This window comes from Agelaius tricolor, unplaced genomic scaffold (assembly GCF_023055355.1).
Source record: "Agelaius tricolor isolate 1412-34295 unplaced genomic scaffold, bAgeTri1.0.p SCAF_17, whole genome shotgun sequence".
Classification (NCBI taxonomy): Eukaryota; Metazoa; Chordata; class Aves; order Passeriformes; family Icteridae; genus Agelaius; species Agelaius tricolor.
The window spans coordinates 17,116,165-17,142,084 of record NW_027269277.1 but is presented as its reverse complement, the minus strand read 5'-3'; the positions used below and the strand labels follow the sequence as shown (position 1 = coordinate 17,142,084).

Here is a 25,920-nt window from a genome sequence, read left to right as displayed (position 1 = left end):
CACCACCTACCATCACTTGAGCCCAGTGTTCATGAGGGATGGTGAGGCTGATGGGGGCAGTGAGTGTCTCTACAACAGCTTCTCCCACTGTAGCATTGCAGTGTCTAGCTCAGAGCAGGTGTAGACCATGCAGTCAACGAAATTTCCTGAGTCTGGTGATCTCTAGCAGCTTTCTACCACTAAAGGAACTGCACCTGTGTTAGTCTGGTGTTGTGTAATTTCCTTGTAAGTTGGTGATATAAGAGCAGCTACAAATAAAGCTGAAAAAGCCCAGACTGCCTTTCTGCCTAAGCCTGATGTGGCTTAATCTTGGCCAAGTTGGTGTAATTTTCAAATGTAACTCAAAGGGATGCTGATTGCAAGTTACATTGAAATGAGTCCTAAAGTTCCTCAGGGTCCTGGACAGACCTGTACCTTGATATATTTGTGCTGTAATGTCTTCATTTGTGTTGTGTTGTCAGTCTCATTGCTGGAAGCTCTGAGAGTGAGGCATGGCTGGAGCTCCCAGGAATGCTGGTGCTACTGGGATGTGCTGCACCTGCAGAGATGAGGAAACTGGGAATGCAGACATTTTGAACAGCAGAATGAGGGAGGGTTAGGGGGGAAAATAGAAATGTCAGGAATAAAAACAACCACCACCAGGGTTGTGGGTGATGATGGGTTCCCTGAGAACATTCCGTGTGCTGCTGAGGAGAGGGAGAAGAGAAGAGCTTTCCTGGAGAAGTGCATTTCCACACAATGAAGCCTTTGGTTTCTGCCCTTGCACATTTGTAGAGCACTCACATCTTTCTTTCCCTAACCCCAGGAGAAATTCCCATTTTCTTTCATTTTCCAGTGTTTGGAAGGAGATGAGGCACTGTTGGGCTCCTTTATTAACTTCACCTGTGGGAAGCTCCACAGGTGTAAATCCCTGGATTTCCCAGTCCTGACAGCCAGGAGGTGTTTGTGGAGTCGAACACAAGGTGGAGGTTCCTGCACAGGGAGGGTTTGATGCTGTCCCAGTCCTGTGACTCTTAATCCTGCCTTGCTTTGAAGTCTGAAACTCAGGAGTCTGCATTAATGATCAAGGGGCAGAGCTGAACACAGAATTCCTATGGCACAAAGGTAAAGGTGTGGGTAGGAATGTGGGAAGGAAATATTTAAGAGCAGCCTGGCATGTATAGTTAATAATATTAAAAAAGTAATCATGTTAATGTCCTATAGGTGCTCAGGTTCTCAAGGCTTTGAGCATCTTCTCATCCCTTGTAGGTCACTTGTCTCTGGCTGGATCCTGTCATGTGCACAACATTAAATTCCTTGAAGGGCAGAAAACTTCAGCTTTGAAAACTCTTGTCCTTCTCTGCAGTGGGAAACTTGCTCTGCCCCCTTAGGCAGGAATGTCTGTTCCTCATGCAGTGTTTCAGAGCTGTGCTTGGCATTTGGCTGTCACTCTGTCCCACTCTGCCAAGTGTCAGTGATCCCTGAATGCTTTAAAAGTTCCTTGGGACTCTCAGCAAATGTGAAGCTCTTCTAAATTTGAGATCTGTCAGGAGCAGAATGCATTAGAACAATTATTTCTGACTTTGACTTACAACTATGTTAAAACTCACTTATTTTTACCACAGAGTGTGTTCTTTTTAGGGCTGTGAGCTGTTTCTCTAATGCAGGAGCTGTTCTTCCCAGTTTTTACTTCATAAAGGAATATAGTCAAAAGGGCTGTATATCTCTACACATAATATACAGATATATACAGCATTGTGAAGTCTTGTGTATTTTTTTTTTTTTGTTAACAAGGAATTTCTTTATGTATTTAACAACTATAGTGTAAATGAATATTTATGGAGGTGTCTGAGGTTTTTGGGTCAGCTGTGTCAGGTAAAAATTTGATCCAAATCCCAGGAGAAAAACCCCACCTCTGACATTGCATTCCCTTCTTGTCCCCAGGGAATTAAAAAACCAAAATATTTTAAGCCATTGAACGTGCACTGAGCTTTAGTTCATTAGCTAAGAAGGAGCAGGATGTCTTTCCACAGCTACATTCAACAGTGAAGAACAAAAAGCTACCTTGAAAAATGGCCTTTGGGAAGCAGATGGCAGAAGCCAAGAAACTTGAGCCCTTTGCTAATGAATACCCTGTCCTTAACATTGTCTCTTTTGTTTCCCACACTTCCATGAGCTGCACATGGACTCATCTTGCCAATTTTTAACCCTTCTTCCTGGTGCCCGATCCGAGCACAGTTTGGCAGCTGGCGCTGAGGTTTTTGCTGCCTCTTTGTCCCTGTGCAAGCTCTGGCTCAGGTGTGTGAGGCAGCCCAGGAGACATGGCTTGGGTGCATCCTGGGGAGAGGGAATCAAAGCTTTTCCAGCTTCCTGGCAAAGGGTGGAACAGAGGCAGGGCTGGGAGCAGGTTTGCTTTGATGAAGACACAGCAGCATTCCCACTGTGGCTCCCGTTGGGGAAGGTGTTGGAGCTGGGCTAAGACTTTTTTAAGGAGAGCTGTTTTTCTTGGCATAGCCCAAAATTTGATGGAAAGTCAGGGTGGAGCCAAGGGATTTGGCATTATGGGAATTCTCACACCAGCTTGTCTTTGTGTGGCAGCACCAGAGAAGTGCTTTCTGCTGAGAGAAGCATTTCCATCAGATGTTTATTTGAGACAGTGAAATTTATTCCAGTGAGTGATGATTGCCCAGAGTAAATGCAGTTCTTAGTAATGACTGTGTTGTTTCCAAAAGCATAGCTAGCTCCTAGAGTTGCTGTTTGCTAAATTGTTAGGGACCTAATTAATCATCAATTTAAAACAAAAATGGCATTTCATATCCAGAACATAATGCACTTTCATCCCTCATTTTTCTCTTGATAACTGTTGAACAAAGATCACCAGCAGAGAGTGCTGGTGCTCTTCCAGAATGTGGCAGCAGCTTTTGAAAATTATGGTAAAATCTAATCAGACTTTTTTCCATAATTCTATTTTTAGTTTTTCATTTACATGAAAATGAAATGTTAATCAATTACCTGTAACTTGATATCTTGCTCTCTCTAATTATCAGTCTTTTGTAGCTTACTACAGGGAAAAGATTGCTTTTAGGAGCACGTCTATGTATTCATAAAAATTCTAATTGGCTCTTTTTGAAGAAGTTGTTTAAGAGAAATGAATCTATTTTATTTCAATATGTTTTTTGTACCTAACATATTTTTCTCCTTTCATTTCTCATCTTTAATTTCGTGTTCAGAACAAGCTGGTTACAGTACAGCTTCTCTGTAGCAGGGGAAGATGGTTCTGCTCCTGCAATTGTCAGAGCTCTTGCATGCACATGGCACTCAGTGTTTCACTGGGACCATGCCTTTACCCTTCCCAGGCACTGCAAGGTTTCTCCCAGCCAGAGATTGCTGTTGGTTGAGCCTCTTTAATTTCTCACTTTTGAGTCTGCTTCTGACTTCAGCATTAAAAATGAGTTGCAAGAGCTTTAAATCAAAGAGCACCCCCTGTCCCCCGTGCCTGTGGTATTTATCAATACAGCTGCACCATTTTAAGGCCTGGAAGCTTTGAAGAGGTTGGGGTTTTTGGTATCAAATCAGCCATGGTTGTCCCCTCTTAGCTTTATGGTCATTGAAATATCAGGATTAGCAAGTCTGGTTTTTGCTGCAGGATCTGCTGTACATCTTGTTCACTTGTAATTTCACACAATCTTTAGTCCCTGAGAGCACACAAATACTGAGCTGAAGTTCAGTGCCTCCATGCCTTACTCTTACAGTTCACTCTGCTCCAAATCCACTGGAAGTTGCGGGAATCTTTCAATTAATTCCAGCAGATTTTAAAGACACCTCTCTTTTTAAGGAGATTTGAGAGGGGAGAGTGCAGAGAAGCAAGGGAGTGGTCAACTTTCCTACATTAAATTTGTTAACATATAATAGACATCAGCTAAAGGCTTACAGGTCCATCTTTGGGAGAAGAACAGTGTTTTGTAAAGGAATCACTTTGTCCAGACTAACCTTATTTTGCCCAAACTCCATTTAACTGCAGGCACTGAGGTGTGAATGCGTTTAGGGCAAAGCTGCAACATTTGTTTTTCCATAGTTGGCAGTTGTTTACCACTCTCCTGGATACACAGCTCTCTTCTGCAGTTCTGCCCAGAGAGGGGCCAAGGTTCAGCAGTTAGAATAATTCTCCTTACAGGTGGTACCTGATCAATCACCTCACGGGTGACATGTCACTGCTGACCTCTATATTACGTTTCACTGTGGTAAGCTGGTCCTTTTCTCCCCCTTCCTTGCAGGCCTTTTCTTCACCCCAGGAACCACACTGCACTTGAGTTACAATCCATTAGAGGCACCTCTCAGACTGACAGACTTTTAAAACTCTTCACACGCAGCAGCATGAAAAATCTTAGATGAGCTGGGGCTGTGTTACAGTGTAAATCACAGGAGAGACAGGACATGAAGTTGGCTTTGCAGAGGTTTCTGTATCAGTTACTTCCCTCCCAGAAGTTATGTGGCCATCAAAGTTTTATTGTGTAGAATTGGTAAAATAATACACTTGTATAGAAAGACACAGCAGTTACTTAGTGAAGGCCAGAGGAATAAGTAGTGTATAACTGTTCCTGCTTGTGTGTTTTGAGAATAGAACTTTTCTAGCAATTCCACGCATGTCAAGTTTGATGGTAGTAATTTCTGGTGCTCTTGATCTGTGAATAGCTGTTCTTGCCATCTTGGTGAATAATAACTCATGTAGTTCATGCCTCAATCCCTCATCTGTCTGATTCCCTTCCCATTCATAAATCGTACTTGCTCTCCAGCCATACCCAACACAGGACCCAAGGGTGCCTTCCAGGCCTTGGTACAGCTCAGGGCTGCATGTGGCAGCAGCACCAAATCCTCTGCAAATGACTCAAAGGTGGCCATGGCCACCCTGAAGGGGCTGGGTGCTAAAACCAGGTGGTGAAAGAGCAGCAAAAGCTGCAGTACTGCATGTCTGAGCTCACTACATGTGGGCAGCAAGGCAAGGCCTCTGCAAGTGCAGACTGAACTCCCAGCCTGACTTTGGACCAACCACTCAACCTTCTGGTACCTTGGTGCTTTCTCCACACATTTCTTGTGATTTTTACAAGGCTGTGAAATCTTTTAGTCTTGTTTTGATCTGTATTCCCAAACATGTGGTGTTGGTTCGCTTACTTCCTTTTATTCAATGAGTATCTGTCAAACACACCTGGCAGTGTCCAAGGCCAGGTTAGACAGGGCTTGGAGCAACTTGGGGTGGTGGAAGGTGTTCCTGCCCAAGGCAGGGGGTGGAATGAGATGAGCTTTAAGGTCCCTTCCAACTGAAAACATTCTGGGATTCTGTCTTTGTCTTCTATGACAAGAAATACACTCTCCCTTTTCAGAAATTCCTGTTCCTTGCTCCTGCTCACATTCCTGGCAAACATCCTCAGTTCCTCTTCTTAGGTTTTTTTCCTGTTTCTTTGTATTACTGTCTGTTTACTGTAGGGTCATTATTTTGCCCAATAATATATTTTATAGACAAAGAACCCCTCACTTTGGTGGGGACGTCCTGTCTGGCCCCAAGAACTAAATGCCGCTTCTGAGCCCTGCTAACACTTTATTTTTATGTGCAAGAAGAAAAGCTCTGTTAAACTGGCCCGAGATCAGAGCTGCAGGGAAATGAATTCAGGGCCCTGTGCAGTGTGCTGAGTGGATGCTGAGCTGAGCTGTGTCTGTACAGGAGGGATAATATCAGCAGCTTCCTGAGCTCCAGCTGCTGCGGACAAAGGGCGCCTGAGTTACCGCCGTTCCTGGAGCGAGGAACTTTAAGATGGAGGAATTTTAAAGAATGTGAAGGACAACCTCTCAAAAAATTGTAGGTGGAGCAACTCTAGGTTTTCCTAAGCCCGAGATTTATTCTCCTACTTTGAGTTCGTTGCCGTTGTAGTGCTTATCTTTTGTGCTTTTTAGCACAACCACCGTGACCTTTGTGTGATTGCATAAATTGGCCCGAGCACGCTGGAACAGTTATTAGGAACCCCTTTCTTGTGTTGTTTCCTGAATTCCCACATTGTGGCGTGATGTGTGTATGGAAACTGCTCGCTTCCTCCGCTGGCAGCCGTTCAGATGTGTTCTGGAGCTCCTGAGCACCGGCCTGGGCGGGGAGCTGGGTGAAGGGAGGATACAGGGGGAGAGTGCTTGAAGGAAGAGAGTTTGGGTTTGATGCAGCTTTGTTCTTTTGCAGTCCCGATAAGGCTGGTATCTCCACTTGTGTGGGTTGAACACGAGCAGTGCTCCTGGAATAGGCAGCAAAGGAGCTGAGGTTAACACGCCTCGGGCAAGGCTCGCTGCTCCCCAGTGCCTGCATGAAGCAATGCTTGTGCTTTCCTGATGACTCTGCCTCCTCTCTTTACTCCCATATTTTCTTTGAGCATGTGGGAGGGAGACAGGATGTGTGACTGAAGCACAGTTTATAACTCTTTCCCTCGCTCTAGCTGTGCTAATTTCCCTTACAACGCTGCCCCACAGCATCCAGCAAATGTTGCCTTCAGTAGCTGCTTCTCCACTGCCTGTTTTTTTTCCTTTGGCGTTTCAAACTGTAAGGTTATGGGATGTTAATGAGCTGTTTACATGTGTTTCTGCATTTCTTCCATTAAAACATTCCAGTGAATGAATGTTGGTTAAGAGGGGGGAAAAAAATAGATGTTTATAGATGCTGCATTTGGGATTTCTGTAATTTGACTTCCTGAATTTTTGGCCAAGTCTTTCTTTTCAATGTTAACATTTGGGAATGTTGGAAAGGATTTATTTGCTCAGAGTGATTAAGAGGTAAATGCCTGAATCGTGCCATCTCTCCTCACATGAAGGCCAAATTTCACAGTGCAAGGATTTGACGTGTGGCCAGTTTTTGCACTTTCAGGTTTTTTTTTGGAAACTGGTGGCATCTTAGCCTCAAACCTTACCAAATTGGTACTGCTTAGTGGGCTTCATATTTGCATGATCAGGCCTTTATGCATTAAATCAGCTGTGGACACACCGTGACAGCTGCATTCAGTTTTCTGTTTCGCTCTTTTTTTGAATTACGAGGTAATGACCAGGAGCCAAGTGGAAGCTGTCACTGGGAGATTGTCCTCCTCTGGAGTTCAGGACAGGAATGGCCTCACTGGGGGAGGATTCCAGTGCTCCCTATGCAAAAGCTGGAGGAGGAGGTGGATTGTGAGAAAGGCAGAGTAGATTGTTTGTACACAAATAAGTCCCTACTGAAGGACCAGTTTGTTATCTCTGGGCCTTGTTTAGACTGGGGCTTTGCCCTGATTACAGGGATGGGGTGAGGAGAAGTTGGTGTTGCTTAGCCCATTTCAGAACAAGAGCTTTGCCTCTCTCGTGCAAAGACTGGTTCCACTGCAGAGCTGACTGTGTTACTGCCATTACTAATCCTCTGTTGGATCTTCCAAAACAAGACTGCCTTAAGTGTCCTTTTTAGCAGCATTTTGGGATCCTTTTACGGGCTTTTGGATGGGGTCACATGCACAAAGGTGGTGAGTCCATGCTTTGCTGTAAAGGTTGTGGAATGTTTAAAGATAAACTGTTTTAGGAGTTGAAATTCCACACATTGATTCCAGGCACTAAAGCCTTCAGCAAAAGCCACCTCTGAATGTGGCCACCATCTTTTATCATGTGATAAAGTGCTGAAACACAGGAAAATCAGAATTGTATTTGGGGAGAACTGAAATGTCTTCAGTCTCACCTTTTCACACTGACCATTACTTCCAGCTGTGGCAGAGTAGTAGAGGTCTGTGGATATTGCCTATTTGGATAGCCTAAGCTTTGGAAGATCACTTGATATACATTTTGGTTTTAAGTAGAATATTATATTCAGGGATCTCCTTTAATACCCTGCCTATATGCGGTTGGTCATGATCAGTTCTTGCCTCGCTTTCATTTATTTTCAGCATTTGGCCAGCAAAAAGGGGTTGAGTCCTGGGCTGGTGTACGCTGCTATAAACCCATTTCAGTCCAGTGGCTTGGCAGGTTGGTTTGGTGGTGGTTTGGTGGGGCTGACTCCTGTAGGTGCTTCCACAGCTGCCCAGGTGGCTCCTCCTGCAGAGGGACCAGGGCTGTCCTGGGGGGCACCGGGCACAGCATCACCAGCCAGGCCAGGGAGGGGATTGTCCTGCTGTGCTGTGCTGTGCTCTGCACCGTGGTGTTCTCACCTCGGATGTTCTGAGCCGTTTTGGGCACCACAATATAAAAAAGATATGGAGCTTTTAGAAGAGTGTACAAAGGAGGCCACGAGGAGGGGGAAAGGTCTAGATGGAAACTCTTGTGAGGACTGGCCGAGGTCACTTGGTGTGTTCAACCTCGTTGTGTCTTTAACATTCTCCCAGGGGCACTGGAGGGGCAGCTCCGATCTCTCTCTCTGTGAGCATGGACAGGAGCCCAGGGAACGGCTGGGGCTGTGTCAGGGAGCCTTAGGTTGGGAATTCAGGAAAGGTTCTTGCCCCGGTGGGTGCTGGGGCACTGCCCAGGCTCCCCAGAGAACAGGGACAGCCCCAAGAGCTCCAGGAGGGGGTGAGTCCTGGGCTGGTCTACATTGCTATAAACCCATTTCAGTCCAGTGGCTTGGCAGGTTGGTTTGGTGGGGCTGACTCCTGTAGGTGCTTCCAGAGCTGCCCAAGTGGCTCCTCCTGCAGAGGGACCAGGGCTGTCCTGGGGGGCACCGGGCACAGCATCACCAGCCAGGCCGGGGAGGGGATTGTCACAGCCCCAAGAGCTCCAGGAGCGTTTGGACGCCGCTCCGGGCACAGGGTGGGCTTGTTGGGGTGCGTGTGCGGGGCCAGGAGCCGCAGCGCTGCTCCCCGCGGTCGGGCCGCTCCGTGTGTCCGTGTGTCCGCACACAATAGCAGCAGCGGCAGCGGGCGGGCGGGCGGAGCGGAGCGGGGGCGGTGCCGCGGGCGGGGCGGGCCCGGGGGCGGCGGCGCTTCCTGCCCGCCCCGGCCCAGCGCTCCCGCGGGCCGCCCGCGCCCTCAGCAGCGGAAGGAGGCGGAGGAGGGAGCCCAGCAGCCCGTGCCGCCCGTACTGCCCGCTCCGTGCCGCCCGGCCCGGCCCCGCTCCGCCGCCGCGCACAGGTAACCGGAGGAGCAGCGAGCGCAGCCCAGCCCAGCCCGGCCGGGCGCGATGCCGCGGGCCGCCCTTCGCTGCCGGGGCCGCGGGCGCTGCTACTGCCCCGGGCGGCGCTGCCACTGACAGCCCAGCTGCCACCGCCGGACGCGGACTTTCCCCTCTTTGTGTTTATTCTGCCGCTCTGAGGTACCGCTATCCTCCTCCCAGCGACCGCGGGCAGGTCCTGGCTGACTCGGGGATTTTTTAATTTTTTTTTACCCCCCTTCCAGCTCGATTGCCTGTTCTGAAAGTATATTTATTTTTTAATAAAAAGTCGAGCCACAAATCCAGTTCGCATCACATTCCCCGTACTGTGGAGTCCGGGTTATTTCTGCGGTTAAAAAAGTTTACTCCCCCTCCTCCAGTTTTATTGACACTGAGGATGAAGAAGGATTTGCAAATGAAAGCGCCTTGAAATACAGCATCTTTTGGAGAGAGCTCTGCAGTTCTCCAGCCCGTTAAATCTCGAATTCCACCCTTTGCCCCTGCTGAATCCACTGTTCTGCCCTTTACTCTCTGGGGTAAAAAACCAAACAACAACAACAAAAACCCGAGAGGAAAAAGAATACCTTTGGCAGCAGGGAAGCTTTGTGTGACTGACCCAACGAGCTACAAGTGTCCAGTTTCTGAAAAGAAGAAAACCCTTTTGTCTTCAGCAGATCAGTAGGTAAGAGATGTGCTTATACTGCAAGGGACTCTGCATTCTTTCTCCAGCCTTAACCTGGGAGTTAGACTGGCTCTCTTCTCTGTCAGCTTTTGTCCATCACTTCTCTCTCCTGTAAAGTTTGCTTTTCATCTTGCAAAAGAAAAAAAAGAACAAAATACGCTCATCCACCTATTTCACCAGTGGTAGTAAATTGCAAAAACGAATAGTGATGTACTTGTGTGTAATTGGATTGAGTAAAACACTGTGGAAGTCCTGAAGTGGGTTTGTGTCAGGCTGTGTTTGAAAGCAGCCGTTTCTTGTGGTGCTCCTTTCTTTTGAGAAAATAATTGCAGTCATTGTGCTCGTAATCCACGTGTTGAGATTGTCTTTGCTGGTCGTGCTGCACAGAGGAGCATCTCTGTGCATTTCTGTATCACACGTGCAAACAGGGCTGCCACCATCGGCTGATTTCTTGTTTCACGCTGGAATTTGTTTTACATTAAGTGCTTTACTGCTGTGTCACAAGGTGCAAAAGTGTTGCACCCATAATTAGCAGCCTGAACAGATTATTGAACATGGTCAGGAGCACGCTTGGCACTGCGCACAGTGAATATGAGGGGATGTTTTCTTTGTTTTGAGATTTTTTTTTCTTCCCGAAGTAAGACTGAAAACGCAGCAGGGACATGTGCACATAATAACTGGATGGAGGCCCAGTCTCTGTGCAGGGAAACATATTTTGCAGAATACTCCTTTCTGTAGGGGCCAAGTGCTGAGTGTGTCTTGGTTTACAACTGATAATACCACAGTGAACGTCTCATTTTCCTTCTCCCCCAGCTCTGTACCCACATTCCTCCTTCCTTCTTTGCTAGGAGGCATTTCTGCAAGGGGGAAGGACCTGTGGAATTTTGTGTGGCTGCTAGTGGGACTCCTTGTGTCAGGGAAGATTGTATTGTTCCCTGTGGAATCACACAGCATCCCCCAGCAGGAGGAACTGCCTGTTCATGTGGTGAAACCAGCCTTGACATTGAGCTCTTCCCCGCTGCGTGGGTTTTTCCTGTGGATGATACAGGAAATGCTACATATTGGTCTGTCCTGCTCCCTGTTCCTCTTTCTTTTTTTAAGGGATTTTTTTTCCCTTCCTCTTCCCTGGAGGAATTTGTGTGGGAAAAGAAGGTGGAATAGGTGGGGCAGCAAGGCAGGGTGCTGTGAGCTGCTGGAGCCTCAGACCTGGGGTGCCTCAGTCTCTGCTGAGGTGCAGCAGCCAGTGGGGCAAGTGGCTGACCAGGATCCCTCCTGGGGCAGAGGACAGGGGCTTGGTTTTCACTTGGTTTTTCTGCTTGACTGTTTCAGGGCACTGAGCCTTTTCTGCCACATCGGGGTGGGAACACTGGAGCTGTGTTCTGGAGTTTTCCCTACGCCCTCGTGCTGCTCCTGTGTGAGCCATGGGCAGCATCACGTTGGTTTTTCAGGGCTGCTGTGAAAACATGATCCCTACCATCAGGCCCATGACCCTGTTAAATCTCTGGGTCAGACTTTCACCAGGGTTACCTCAGTGACTGCTCCTCGAGGGAGCAGGGTCACAGGCTGACCCTGGAAAAATTTGTGCTGTAGTTGAAATTGCAGGTTCATCTGGGACACCTGGTCTCCCTCTCTTTTACTTCCAGTACACTTATTTGCAACATAACCCCATCCTTCAAAGATTCCTGCGAGCCAGAAAGACAACGTAGAATGGTTTATTTTTCTTGAGGAAAGGGTGGGATTTCCAGATGGAGGGAATGGGGTTCCTGCCTGCTCATCCCACAAGTGCTTTGCCTTTTGGATTCTTTTGGATTTGGTTTTGCAGGCAGTGCTGACTGCCCTGGGGAGGGGGCTGGAGGCAGAAGGGAGCTGGGCAGAGGGGCCATGTGGTGGGATGTGATCTTGGAGTTTGCCATGACACTTGAATTTCAATTGTGCTGGCTGGGTCATGTGCTGATAGCATGGTTCATCATCTTGCTCCTGGTGACACAAACCATCAGATTGTGCCATAAAGGTGGGACAAGCAAAGCATTCCCCTTTCCCAGAGCACACTATGGACTAATGCTTTGTGGCAGAGAGTGCCACAGCTGAGCCACAAGGTTTTCATATGCCTGATACAAATGTATAAAAATTCTCTGTGGCCTCTAATACAGCTCAAAGGGCAGCTGATTTAGACGTGCCTGAGTGTTGAGGTCAGGAGATCACATTCCATAGGTTACTAGATGAAAGTGCTTCAAGAGGGTATAGCATAAATATTTGATTCATGTAGAAGGGATTGGTGCAAATCCCTTTGTTCCTTCCCCAAAGATGTTCTGGAGGAAAAGCACTGTTAGGAGGGGAAAAAAACCCAACAACAGAAAACTTGTAACTTCTTTGTGCTGGAGGAAGTTGGATGGTAACATAGTGTATTATTGCTGAATTCCACTAAAATTCTTCTCGTGGGATGCGCGGTCTTGGAGAACTCTGAAGGGAACTAATGTTTTTAAGTGTAAAATTACTCATAATGCATGGGCTCTTGAGGTTGGGTTTAACATTGTATGCAAACATTGCCAGCTGGTGGGGATCTTTTGGGATAAATAAGAACTGTATTTGCACAAGAAGGCTTGAATGATGCATTTCAGATGCATCCTGATTAGCATAAGCCATTCACTTTGCAAAAGAATAGCCAGAATCCCAGAAGTGGAGATAATTTAATAGTTCTCTTGTTCTCTTTAGTCTGTCTTGCATCAGCAGACTGACCAATCTTTTTGTTTATTTAGAAATAAGGTTGCATTGCTTTGCTGCCACATTTTCCTAACCATGACAGTGAAATGGAGAATTTGCAACCCCCAAGTTCTCAGAGCATAAATGCTTCTCCCACTTCTTGCCCTTCCTTTTGTTTCCAGTGGAGTGTAATGTGATTTATAATTTTTTTGGTGGTTATTTTGATAGAACAACTTGCACCATTTAATTCTCCCTAGGGCTCAGCACAATGATGCCTTGCTCCATGGCTGGGGCTCACTGTCACTGCAATGAGCAAACAGCTCAAGGAACATTTGAGCTCATTAAAGCTTAATTTTCTTAATGTGGAGTAAAATATGAACTTGGTTTAGATTGTTGTATTAATGTATACACAGGAATAGGTCTTCAGTTTTAGAATTATCAACAGTCCCAGAGTGTGTTAATGTATAAATACTTCTGGCAGTGAAAGAATTTGTCTGTTTATACCCCCCTTGTGGGGCAGAGCTCCTTGTGCACTTTTTGTTTCATTCTTACTAGTGGCTTTTAAAGAGCTGCAGACCTCTGACCTGCAGGGAAGACAAAACCCAGTATAATAAAGTTCTTACAAGTTCAGAGTATGCATTAAACTAAAACCTGGCTCCAAACACCTGTAAATGATGAGATTCTCTGTTTGGTGCAGAATATGTTGTGTGCTGGGCTCTGTTGTGAATTAAAAAGAAAATGATGACCTTGTTCTTGGCAAAAGATTCTTGGATTAATGGATGTTCCCACTTTGGGCTGAAGTGTAAATGCTTTCAGAATAAAGTAAGATGCCTGTTTTCCCCTATCTGGCTGTTGTTGCACATTCCCACATTTCAAGGTATTTTCAGACACTCACTTTTGAAGAAGTCCTCTCAAAGGGTTCCCAATCAAAGCAGCCTTATGGATTTTTTTCCCCTTCTTGCTATTGTGGACAATATAGTGGGAGTGGAATGTCCTTGGTTGCCAATGTTTGCTGCTAGGTGTCCCCCTTCCATGGAGACCAAGTGTTTATAAAAGTGTGAGAACAGCCATTCTTCAGGATTGGCAATCAGGTCCAGGCTCTCTTTCTCCTCTTCTGTCCCCTGAAATACAAGAGGACTTGGTTCCTCATAGAAGTGTTCCAAACTGCCTGTTGCTGGGTTTATACACTTGCAGGAAGCACTGGAGGATTTGTCAAAGTGATTTAGTCCATTGTGTTGAATCTGGGCCACAACCCATTTCTCTAAGCTCATTCCTTTCAGGAATTCTTTGCTTCTCTTACTTTCTGATGAGTAGGTACTTCCTAGGTTAGGCTTCCACATACCCTGCTACCTGATTTTCTCTCTGCACATGCCCCATATGTGGCAGCAGCATCATATTGTAGACTTAAATCATTGTCTTTTATGAAAGAGCAGGCACCTACCTGCCCTGTGAGTCCAGTTTGGCTGCAGGAATTGTTAAACCCTTTTATACAGGAGAGAGTACATTCCCAAGCAGCTCTGGAATGTAGTGCTGGCCACAGGAAGAACTTCATGCTGCAGCCTCCATGGCCATACCTTCAGCCTTTCCAAAAGCATTTGGTCCATGCTTTGGACAGATCTGATACTGGAACTGTGTCCATGTGAAAGGAATGGAGAACTCTAAAGTCAGCAAATATCCAAATCTTGCATATTAGCTGGCTCTCCAGAGCAGCCTTGAAATATTTTCTTCAGGACAGGAAAAAGATGCAACAGCTTTGGGGAACCACTGTTGGGCTAAGGCTCATCAGTATTGGTCACAGTACAGAACCAGACTTTGTGTAAATGACAGAAAAGTTCTCTGATCCAATAAAATTGGTTTTTAAAGGCTTATTTGTATTAGCAAAGCACTTACAGTGTCCAATTGTAGACCAAGATGTTGTTGAACAGTTCTCTTATATGAATGTTTATGAATTAAGCCAGTTTAGGATTTTGTTTAATGAATTAATTAGCATTTGTAAGACCTTGTCTAAGAGTTGTGTCACAGTAATATTTTCTTAAAATGGTTTCTGTCTCTACAGAACTTGTTTTTTGAAAGAATTACTTAATATATTAGGATTATTTACTGTAACCCTCAAGGAAAGTAATTCCACATTTCAGTGACTTTGTTCCCATCAGGGTTTGGTGGACTTTTCCTGCTGTTCTAATTTGGGTGGTTCTGTATTCAGCTGAAACAAATTTGATTGCTTCATACTGGGGCTAGCCTGTCTTGTTGTGGGGCTTGGGAAAATATATCTTCCTTGTTTTCCCATTGTCCTTTTGAAAAGAAACAAAGCTGAAACCTCCTCTGTATTTTTGGAGAGCCAGAACTTAAAACCAGTGTGAGATGGCATCCCTGCCTGTGCTGGGGGGTTGGAACAAGATGGGTTTTAATGTTCCTTCCAACCCAGAGCAGTCTGGGACCCTGGGATAGCCTGTGGAGGTGGTAATCTGGAATTTTCTGGAGTCATCCCAGCTGAGTGCTGATATTTGTGCTGGGTAAAAACAAATTTGGAGCACTTTTTACTGTAAGTGATGAAGGTTGAAGAGACCAAGAGCCATTACATAGCCTGTTCCACCCTTCCTTTGGGTAAGATCAGGGATCTGTGGAGAGCAGGCACAAAAGAGAACTCCAAAGTTACATGAGAAAGAGCAGCTTTTGCTCTTGTCGAGCTGGGATTGGGTGTGGAGCACTTGGATCTTCTTTAGAAAAGAAAAAGTTATAAAAAAAGCTTAGCACTGCTGGGGGGAAGAGTGGATTTAGCATGTGCTGAAAGCCCAGTGGATTTCTGATTTGGGGAGCAGGGCTGGCAATAGGAGCTGTGTGTGGGACACTGCTGGGCCCATCCCTGCTGCTCAGGGGTTTGAGGGGAGCTTCCATGGGGCTCTCTCAAAAGGCTGGGCTGGAGGTCAGGGCCGAGGGTGCTGCTAGGGGAGGCAAACTGCAGGATGTGTTCCCTTGGGAGCCCAGGACAGCAGCTTTTCCTGCCTGGAGAGGCCCTGGCACTGCATTCCTCAGGCAGGGAGAGCTGAGTGCATTTCCTGCACAAGTCCTGCTGGCATTGACTGAGCTCTCAGGGGGAGCAGGGAGGGTTAATCCCCTTGGATTTGTGCTCCACCTTGGAGCTGTGTGTTACCTCTGCTTTCTGTGCACTCAGTCAAGTTCATTTTGTTCATTTGGGCTCTAAATCTTTAACTATTTTTCTGCAGCTGCTGAGGATCCTTTGCAGAAGTATCTTCTCCAGCTGTAGAAAACACTCAGAGGGTTCCTCTGCCTTCTGTTTGCACAAGTCCTGGGGTGCCAACATCCCTGATCCATTTAGGTAGGATCTGTGCTTGCTGCTACTACAGAAAATCTTCCTAGCAGTGATGAACTTTCTATTAACAAGGCAGAAGTCGTGCTGGTGTGGTTTGCACGAGGTTTCCTAAGCAATACACCTAAAACAAATTATTTCCTACTGTAACTGCATCTGTTTTAGAGTGGTTGCTGGAATACTCACATGAAAAGAAATCAATTCCCTGAGTGACACAGTTGTGGCAACAAAAACATCAGTATAGGCCAAGGCTTAGCCAGTCACCACTGTGCTAAAATGAATGGAGTAATATCTTCCTCCCAGTGTGGTGGTGAGGCTCAATTAATCATCTTATAGGTAATTAAAGGTTTTTTACAAGGTGCACATGAAAAGCCCAGGTGGTTATGATAAAAGACCAACACCAAAACCACTTTTATAACATCCTTGCTGTCTAAAATGCAGTGGGCTGGATCTTCTGTAGGGTTTTGGTTTTAATTCATATTTTTAACCCATGGCACGCACTGAGAACTCTCAGTGGTGTTGGGCTGTCCCAGTACTGCACTGGGTTTGTGCCCTTCCTTGGGCCACACCAGCTCTGGCTGATAACTGGCAATTTATCTGTATTTTAGCTGTTTCTTTTTCTAAAGGAAACAAAAAGCAGACCTGAGACCAAAGGAGGGGGCATTCCTGCCTGCTTTCTGGATTCTGTGGTTAGTCCCTTTAAATTCTGTGAAACAGCATTCTGAAATAAGAAGAGCTCCTCCATATGGGGGCTTAAAATAGTTGAAATTGTGGTATTGGTAGAAAAAGCCAGAAAATTCCATGCTAAAGTTAGGCCATAGTGGTTGTTTTCTTCTCTGCATCCTCCTCCACCTACGTTTTTTTATTTGTGTCAACTTATGATATAAATTTTCAGGATGTCACAACTGACATATAAGGAAAAACTACCTTAAGGTGGCACAAAATGGATATATCTCTTTGAGGATCATATTTCCATTGTTTTCAGGACTGCTTAAGCTTTTAGCTTTGAATTTTGACTTTATTTTTAATGTAGATGGTGATTCCAATCTTTTTCTTTTTTTTTTTTTTTAATCTCAGCAGCAATTAAAAGAGTCTGATCCTATCTGTAGGGACAAATGATGCACTGTCAACATTTTGCTGCCTTCTGATAATGCACATGAAACTGGTTTGCGTGTTTGAAGATTACATTTTACTCTCACATGGTTTTCATTATCTGAGAGCCCCGAGGAGAGGCCTGGACTAAATCAGGGGAGGAATGGAGAAACCACACAATGCAATGAAACTGGTGCTGAGGCATAGTTGGGATGGTTGTGGGACAGGGGCTGCTGACGACAGAAGCAGGGCGCTGCCTGAGTGCCAGCAGCAGCCACAAGTGGAGCATTCTCAAAACACAAAACAAAGCTTGATGTTGAATTCAAACTGCAGCAATTCCCCAGTTCTGCAGGGATAATAACTGGAAATTGCTGAAGTTTGAGGCAGATGAATCTTGCATGCTCTGTGCTGGGAGGCAGCCCTCTGAAATGAGACCTGGTGTGGCTGAAGCTGCGTGAGCTTGAGCTGGTTTTAGCAAGAAGACATCTAAGAGGTGAGATCTTGGCCTTTCTGGAGTTGGTAGCAGAGATTCCGTTGCCTGTGCTGGAATTTTTGTTTCATGAATGATGCAGAAATGGCAGTACCTGCCCCTAAAGGGTTGTGACTGTGCAGATGTGTGAGCAGTGTTAGGTAGTGCTGCATAACAGTGTAAGTAATTGGGTAGTGTGATGTCTTCATGTAGAAATATTCTCAATAAAAACAGCTGGTTTTCCTATTAAACTGATATATTCAGAATAAATCGTCCTGCTCCTGTCACTTTTAAAATTTTAGGGAGGAACTTAAAATCCCAAAGCATTCTTTTCAAAATGCTTAAAAGCAACTACACATTCCTATTTATACTGGGCTTTGCAAGTGTTTATTCTTTTTTTTCCTTTGTAATATAAAGCCTAAATTATGTTGGTGAAGATTATAGGAACTTCCCTGTGAAGAAATTGATACTTTTTAGTGAGGGGAGCAGTAATTCAAAGGTCAAGTAAGGTCTTGTCAGTTTTTTCCTTGGAGATGTAATTTAGAGGGGATCTTCCCATGTTGATGTCATGACTTATTTATCTCCAGCCAGGCCAAGCAACTTGCTGCCTTTTGTTCAGGCCTGCCAGGCTTCCCTGTGCCAGTGACATGTTTGAGGGGCAGGATTAGGGACAGTCTAATCCTTGCTCAGGTGGGCTCAGTTTGGCTGGGAGAGTTGTTAAAACCAGGAGCAGTCTTTGGTTGCTCTCCTGGCCTTTCCCTCCTGTAGCACGATGATCTAATACAATGGGTATGCATCTTATTTGCCCCCCTCCGGGTGACATTGTTCTTGTTTTTCGTTAAAAGAAGGAAGTTTTTCTTGTTTGCCCGGTGACTCTGCCCTTCTGGAATGAAGATGAGTAATGCTGGCAGCACTCCATGCACCTGCTGGGTGCCACCCTGCGGGATCACCTGAGCCAGGGGCAGCAGATGGAGGCAGGCAGGGCCAGGAGGGTTCAATGGGAGCTGGGGAGGTGTTTATGGTTGGAGTCTGGAACTCCTCCTGCTTAGGAGCAGGTGCTAAAGTGATCTCACAACGCTGGGACTTGTTGGGTGCTGCCTTGCAGGTCTGGGTGTTGGCGCCAGACGTTGGGAATCTTTATTCTCCAGGACTAGCTTGGTGTGTATTCTCTCCCTTCTCCTCCTCCCCCTTGTTGGGTAGGACTGGAAGAAAGCAGTGATAACATCCACTGTTCATTAAATAATGTGGGACCTTGCCTCTGAGTCCCTGATGCTCCCAGCCAGTGCAGAGTGAGCCCTGGTGCAGAACAGCCACGGCTCCAAGGACACAGGTTGAGTGAATTCTGCAGGATCAGGGGTTTGCGTGGGCCATGGAGCAGCAGAGTGTTTCCATTACCCAGGGGTGACTCAGCATGGGAGTATTGCCCAGGGACCTCACAGCTGCTCCTTTCCACACTGTTTGCTGTCCCCTCCTCTATTACAGAGTGCAGGTCTGTCTGAAGAGAGCCCAGCACCTAAAAACCAGCCAAAAACTTCATCTTCCTGGTAGCATCCCATCCCCTGCTGCCAGCCAGGATGGGCAGTATCACGAGCACATCCTTTAAGAAACCACAAAATTGCTTTGCAGAATTTGCTGCTGGAGTTTGAAGTCTGACACTGGATTGTTTCAGGTGTGAGTGACACAAAACTTAGGAGTAAAACTGAAAGTGTTTAACTGTAGTGCAGCCCTGATGAGGTGGTGAACCTGTTCCCATCCCACCTGATGTGTAAGCTAATTAGCTCCTTAACTAAGCAGTAATTCTGGGCAAGTATGCACAGGCTGTCCTCACAGGGACTCTTGCATTCCTCTTGGTTTCACAAGCTAAAGAAAGATGCTTCTCTTTGCTTGTGAGGTTATTATTGCTCCATGCAGGTTAATTGAGCTATAGCATTAGAGCCACTCATCAAACAGTGGTGAGTCGCTCACTTGTCTAAGCTTGTTTATTTTTATAATGCTGGAAAATATTTGCATGCTGTACAGAAATGTGCTGCTTTGGTTCCCTACAGCCTGGCAGTATTATCATTTTAAATTCTTCATTAATCTTCCTTCCTCACGAGGGACTGGCAAGGTTCCTGTGCATAATTACATGATGTTTAAGTCAGAAGCCTCAGCTACTGGGTTTTTACACAATGCCCTGCAAACATGAGGCTTTTCTTTCTTAAATAGTACCTACACTACCCCCATTTTGTGCCCATTCTTGATCTCAGCATGGTGAAGCATTATTTGCAATTCCTGTCTTAGTTCTACCAGTTCTAGGTTCTGATGTTTCTTCCAGAGCTTTTCCCTCAAATTACCAGCAGTAATTTCAGACCAGAGTTTAGAATGAGGTGTAAGATGACAGAGCTGCAATGCTTGGGAGCAAATTGCAAAATTGATTCAGCCTGGGAAATCTCATTGTGGTTGCTTGGATGAGATTTGATCTAAACCTGGATTTTCCACTGGAAAAGGTGTTTCTAGGCTTTGTGGCTATGGAGAGTGCACCATCCAATCCATACAGTTTGGCAGAGTTTTTGGCAGTCTGATTTCAGCCCTATCAATCATAATAGTTGTAGGCTAAACCCCCAAATATGTCTGTTTAAAGTATCTACAGAAACTTCCCGATTTCCTTCCAGCTCTATCATAACAACTTTTCCAGTGCATCTCACTAATTTCCATCTTTGGCACAGTGAAAACCGAAATTGCTGGAAGAGCCTGACAAGAAAATAGAGTTTGGTGTCCAAATAAATAACACATGGGCTTCAGCACCAATTGTACTGTTCGTTTTTGTGTTTTGTTAATAGAAAAGTTAACTCACTGGTTCTGCCAGGAGTTTTCAGCCTGCTCAGAAAGCAGATCCCAGGAATGCTGCCACCCAAGTTAGTTGCACAAGATTTTCTTTGTTAATTAAAAATAATGGGATAAAACTGGAAAAAATAGGCTACCAGTTGGTATTTAAAGAAAGCAGATTTGTTGGCCAGAATATCTTCATATTGAATCTCAGCCCACCTTTTGCTTTGGGTTTCCAGGTTGATTTCTAGTTTACACCCACACTAAAATTAGTAGTGTTCAGTTCTAGCAAATTTTCAGTGTGAACTGTGCCCTCCCTCCATCAGCTCAGCAGAATGAGCTGGTAGTGCTGAGGAGTGAAGCTCTGCGTGTGAAATGGTTCCTGGAGCATTTGAAGGAGTTAAACATGCACAGATTGGATTTGTCTGTTGAAAAAAAATCTTTAAGGCAGAGAGGCAGAATCTCAAGCTGGATTGTATCTTTGTATTAAAAAAATAAACAATTCCCCCCCACCACCTCCTTAGATTTTTCCAGTTGAGACAAAAGAAATCTTTGGGTGGAAAGGCAGCATCATATTGCATAATAAAAGCCTTTTTATACTCTAATAAAAAGGGTTGCTCAGGGCAGCTTGGTTTAAGAAAAAATTACAAAAAGAAGAGTCAGTGATGATTCTGGTGTGAGGGGGATGAGGAATCCTTAACTTCTGTTGTGCAACACTGGGAAAAGAGGCTAGAAATTGCTCTAGTTATCTGCTATCTTTAATGCCTGCTTTAAAGGTTCTTTACTGCATATTTGCTGGCAGCTGTTTTCAATATATCCCTCTCGAGCTAAGTCACCAGTTAAGAATTTGACATTAGCTGCTTTTTTCAACCACCATCTTGAAGTACCACACCACACAACACTGCCTTGTTCTCTCCTTAGATATTGTTCATGTGCCTTGAAATTGCTGTTGACACCTCAAGTATTTAACTTGCAGATCTGAGATAGTTTTTGTTGGGTGTGGATTTGTGCTGTAATAAGTCAGAGACAGAAGTATCCACGTCTGCATTCCTTCACTACATCTGTTCACTTTATTTTTTGCAACATTCCAGGAAATTAAGTTAAATTATACGTATCAATGAATATTTTTAGTTTCACTAGTTCTGTTTTCATTGCCTTTCCTTAAAGTATGAACACACTGAGTGCACAAATACGTTCCACATCTTTTGCATTGCTTTTTCTTTGGGACACCTTCAGTGACTGCTTCTTGTAACGTGCCTAAATACACATTGTTCTGTATTCTCCTGCTTCTCCTCTCAATGGTTAAAGTTTCTTTACTGCTTCATATTCTGAAGGAAAAAAGTAACGTAATTAAAGAGTGTTTTGGGAATTAGAGCTGTGCTCTGCAATGTATTTCTGGCATAAACTCTTGTCAGTGTCCTTTTCTTCCCCTGACTTTCCCAGTCTGTAAAATAAAGCTAATATTCACAAACTGATCATTCTCACAGTCATTTCTGAGGCACGGTGTGTTGAAGTTTATCAAGCATTTCACAGTGTCACCATCCAGCAGAGGATTTCTGCTGACACAGTTTGAAATACTCAGCACCACTGGCAAAGGAGCCATAAGCACAGGGCATCCTCATCTGTGCTGCAGCTTTCATTCTGAGCAAAAAATAAAACAATGGAGTTAAAGAATTAGCGGGTTTTAATCACTGTTTCACTTGGAGGCACAGATGGGACAAAGCATTACTTGGCAACATTTAATCTTGGAGCAGAAATGGTCATGATTAAAGCAGCAGCTGGAGTAGATTGCTGGGGACACGGGGGTTCATTCATCCTAAAGGGATCAAAATTGTTGGGCTCTGGGAGAAAACAAGAAGCTACAAAAGGAAAATCTGAAATATGGGCCAAGGTTTATTATTTCGAGGGTCTCATCTACTGATTAAAAAGATGTTTTCAATGCTTTCCTCAGAATTATTTTGGGAGTGAGGAGAGTATCAAGTGATCTGGCCTGCTGAAGAGGAGCCTGAAGCCATCTCTGAGTGGAGATCTTGGGTTTGCAGGAGGAAGGCTGAGTGTGTCCCCCCATGTGGCAGAACTGCTTCTCCTTCCCAGGGAACTGCAAGTGAAGGACAAAGGTATGTGCCACTTCAAACAGCATTTCAAAGGAGTCACATTCCAGGTCGGCTCACAGGGCCTGAATTCCTGCCGTGGTGGGCAGCCTGGAATGAGGTGGATTTTAACTTTCTCTTCATTAAGATTTGCAGGAGGCTTTTGTGTGCTCAGTGGGAGTCCTTGTGTTGCGGGGGTTGGCTGGTCTGAGGGAGCAAACGGGGAGGTTGTGGACATGCAGCACAAAGCAGACCCTTCAGGCCTCCTGGTTCTGCCACAGAACAAACTGTTGGGAACAAGTTACCTTCTGCTAAGGGACAATGTAATACAGAAAAAAGGAGACAAAAGAAAATGCTAGAACACCAACACGTGTTCTGCTGTCAGGGCAGAGCTGCAGCTTGGCCAGCGAGTGAGGCTGAACTCTACTCTGAGCTGTTCTAGCTCAAAAGGAGCTCTGCTTTCAGTTACATGTCTCAAAGGTATCATTAATTTTTGATATTTCAACTCAAGCAAGGCCAGTGGGCCTGAGTTTCCATGACACACTCCTGACTCCACTGGGAGACTGAGCAAAATGCAATTGCTGTTGGTCACTGGCTTAATCTGTACTTAGGATGTGCCTGACATTGGCTCTTTGTGTTTCTCTCATTGGGACACAGTGTTTTTTCCTGCCACTCAGAGGTCTTTTTCTGTTCCTTAGATCAGGCATCTCTTTTTCCTCCCCTTGCATTTGCATGCATTCCGCTGAGGATATTTAGATGTGTGAGCATTTGGTTGCCTTTGTACAGCAGGAAGTTCCCGAGTCCTCACTTGCACCGTGCCTGGGGTTTTCTGCAGCAGGGAGAAGAGGTGCTGATCTCACTCTGGGCATTTCATAACTCTAAAAACCTGCTGGCTAACTAGGTATTAATGAATTGCTTTATCCAAGCCGAGAGATTTCTTTATTTCTTTTGAACCATATGCTATCTCAATGGGCCTCTTTTTTGGTTTTTTTCTTTCCCTTGAAACCGACGAGTTGCTGATTTCACACTTCAATCCTTGTCTGCCTACAAATATGGGAAGTGTATTTCACTGTTGGTAACTCCAAGTATAAAGCAAACAGGTTTCAGGCATTTTTACCATCATCCTGTGAATTCCACGTCTCCTTTTTGCCCGAGATGCTGTCTGAGGTATTTGGCACGCATCCCTACAGCTTGCAGCGGATTGATTTGCCTATAAACTTTCAAGTCACCTTTCATCACCTTTCTGAGGCTTTGCCCCCCGGGCATGCACGTCCTTCTTAGGTCTCCACGGTCCTTGATGACCCCCATTGTTATGGGAACCTTTGGTAATCTAACCTGCTTTTTTTCTGTATTTCAAGCCGTTGCTCCTGAATATCTCTCCCTCGATCCACTCAGGCGCTAATAACCGTGTCTCCTTTCCTTAGGTCAAGGGCAGCTTTTACATTCCACCCAAAAGGCACCACAGTTTGAGATGAGGAATTCAGAAGAGCAAGCAGCTACGACAGTTTTACAGCGCCTGCTGCAGGAGCAGCTCCGATACGGGAACCCCAATGACAACCGCAACCTTCTGGCCTTACACCAGCAAGCCACAGGCAATGCCCCCCCTTTCAGCAGCACCGGCAGCCCGGCCTCTCAGAACGAAGGGCTGAGCTCCCAGGAGCACCAGCTGGTCACTCATGCTGCCCGCCAGGAGCCCCAGGGCCAGGAGATACAGGTGGACAACAGCATCATGGAGAAGCAGCTCTCACCACGCCTCCAGAACAGCGAGGACCTCCCGACCTACGAGGAGGCCAAGGTGCAGTCGCAGTATTTCCGGGGCCAGCCGCACGCCAGCGTCGGGGCCGCCTTCTACGTCACGGGCGTCACCAACCAGAAGATGAGGACTGAGGGGAGGCCCACGGTGCAGCGGGTGAGCCCGGGGAAGGTGCACCAGGACGAGGGACTGAAGGACCTCAAGCAGGGCCACGTGCGCTCCCTGAGCGAGCGGCTGATGCAGCTGTCCCTGGCCACCAGCGGGGTCAAGGCCCACGCGCCCGTCACCAGCGCGCCGCTGTCCCCGCTCTCTCCCCAGCAGTCCAGCGACCCTTACAAAAATTCTGGCTCCAATGAGTTCTACAAGAACTCGGTGCAGCCCCCTTCCCAGCCCAGCATCAAAGGAATGGAGCAGCGGGGGCCTCCCCCAGAGTACCCTTACAAAAACGTGTCCACCCCGTCTATGAACTGCAAGCCTCAGGACTCGGGGCATTTCTATAGTGACCATCGCATGAGCCAGCAGGGAAGATCTGATGGGCCTATGATGAGGTATCAGCATCCCCCTGAGTATGGCTCAGTCAGGTAAGAGAGACCTTGAAACAAGCCCTGTGACAGCCATGTAGGGAATGACAATGTAAAACTCAGTCCATGAATGACAATGTAAAACTGAAACAGCCACGTAGGGAATGACAATATAAAACTCAGTCCATGAATGACAATGTAAAACTAAAACAGCCACGTAGGGAATGACAGTATAAAACTCCTGAGGCACAAAGACCCCATTTTCATTATGTGAGATGATGTGTTGTGTTCAGCTGCAGACTGTTTGGAAGGACTGTTACCTGCTTCAGTAGCTGACTAGAGGCCTGATGCTTTTTTACCAAAAAAAAAAAAAAAAAAAATATCCAAAACAAGCCAGCTTGATTTTATGGTATGGGGAAGTTCAATGCTGAGGCTCCAGAGCCTCACAAAAGCTTTGCTACAAAAGCCAAAGTTATGGTGTGATGCATTGTAGAAACTTGCAGATACTTACTGCAAGACTTAAGTTGTTCTTTAATTACATCCGCCAGACAAAAGATTTTTCTTAAAAGTGCATCACATAGGAAAGGAGAAAATGAATGAAGGCAATAATGGTGCAGGTAGCAAAAATCACCTCTGAGAGTCCTGTAGAGTTTTCAGAATTTTATTTTCAGTGGACTGAAGTGTAGGAGACGAAAATGGAATATGCTTTGTGCCTCATCCCAGGCTTGCTTATTCAGCTTTTGCCATTTTTCTTGCATCATTTGAAATCTCAGCCTGTTCTGGTTCCCTCTAGATAAGGAGCCGGATTTGGCTTGAGCCAAACACTGATGTCCGTGTAGGAAGATGAAGTTTTATTAAGGTGGGCTAAAACCCCAGCTTCACTTTACCTATTCCCATACCATCTCATCCCTGCCTGACACCAGGTGGGATCTGCTGTAATGATTTTGGCCTCATTTTGAAGCTAAAAGGGAAATTCAGAGGAGCAATGAGAGGATGTAAATGGAGAGGTCTCTGTGAATTTGTGTTTGCACATTTTGAGGGGAGCATGAAGAAACCAGTCAGTATTTGGGAGCAGAGTCTGAGCTTTAGGGAGTTTGAATCTGCTCAGAACCTCCCTAGCCCTATGAGGAGCTATTTTCAGAGTTTGTCCACCATTGTTTGTGATCTGAAATGACTTCAGCAGCATACAAGCCTGATGAAAAGGCCCTTTGATCTGGCTAAATAAATAATAAAGAGGCCAGGAAAAGGGGAAGTAAAGGGTTTAGGGGGGGTAATGATTGTAGAAGCTCGTTGCAAATGTTTTTGCAAATTCAAAGGCCTCAAACCTCTGTGCACACGGGGCAGGGAAGCAGCTCCTCAGTGGTTCTGCTGCATCAGA

At 45.7% G+C, this 25,920-nt stretch overlaps 1 protein-coding gene across 2 annotated transcripts in view; it reads left to right on the top strand.

The window, feature by feature from the left end:
* Positions 1-25,920, top strand: part of AMOT (angiomotin) — a 60,363-nt gene that overhangs the window by 2,199 nt on the left and 32,244 nt on the right. The window contains exons 1-3 of one of the 2 annotated variants that reach the window (XM_071442710.1): positions 8,914-9,784; positions 22,130-22,295; positions 23,693-24,602. In XM_071442710.1, coding sequence (XP_071298811.1) covers positions 23,740-24,602 — 863 coding nt within the window. In that variant the 5' untranslated portion in view covers positions 8,914-9,784; positions 22,130-22,295; positions 23,693-23,739. Of the gene's footprint in view, positions 1-8,913; positions 9,785-22,129; positions 22,296-23,692; positions 24,603-25,920 lie in introns of those variants that run through there. The other variant, XM_071442711.1, reaches the window with a different exon arrangement.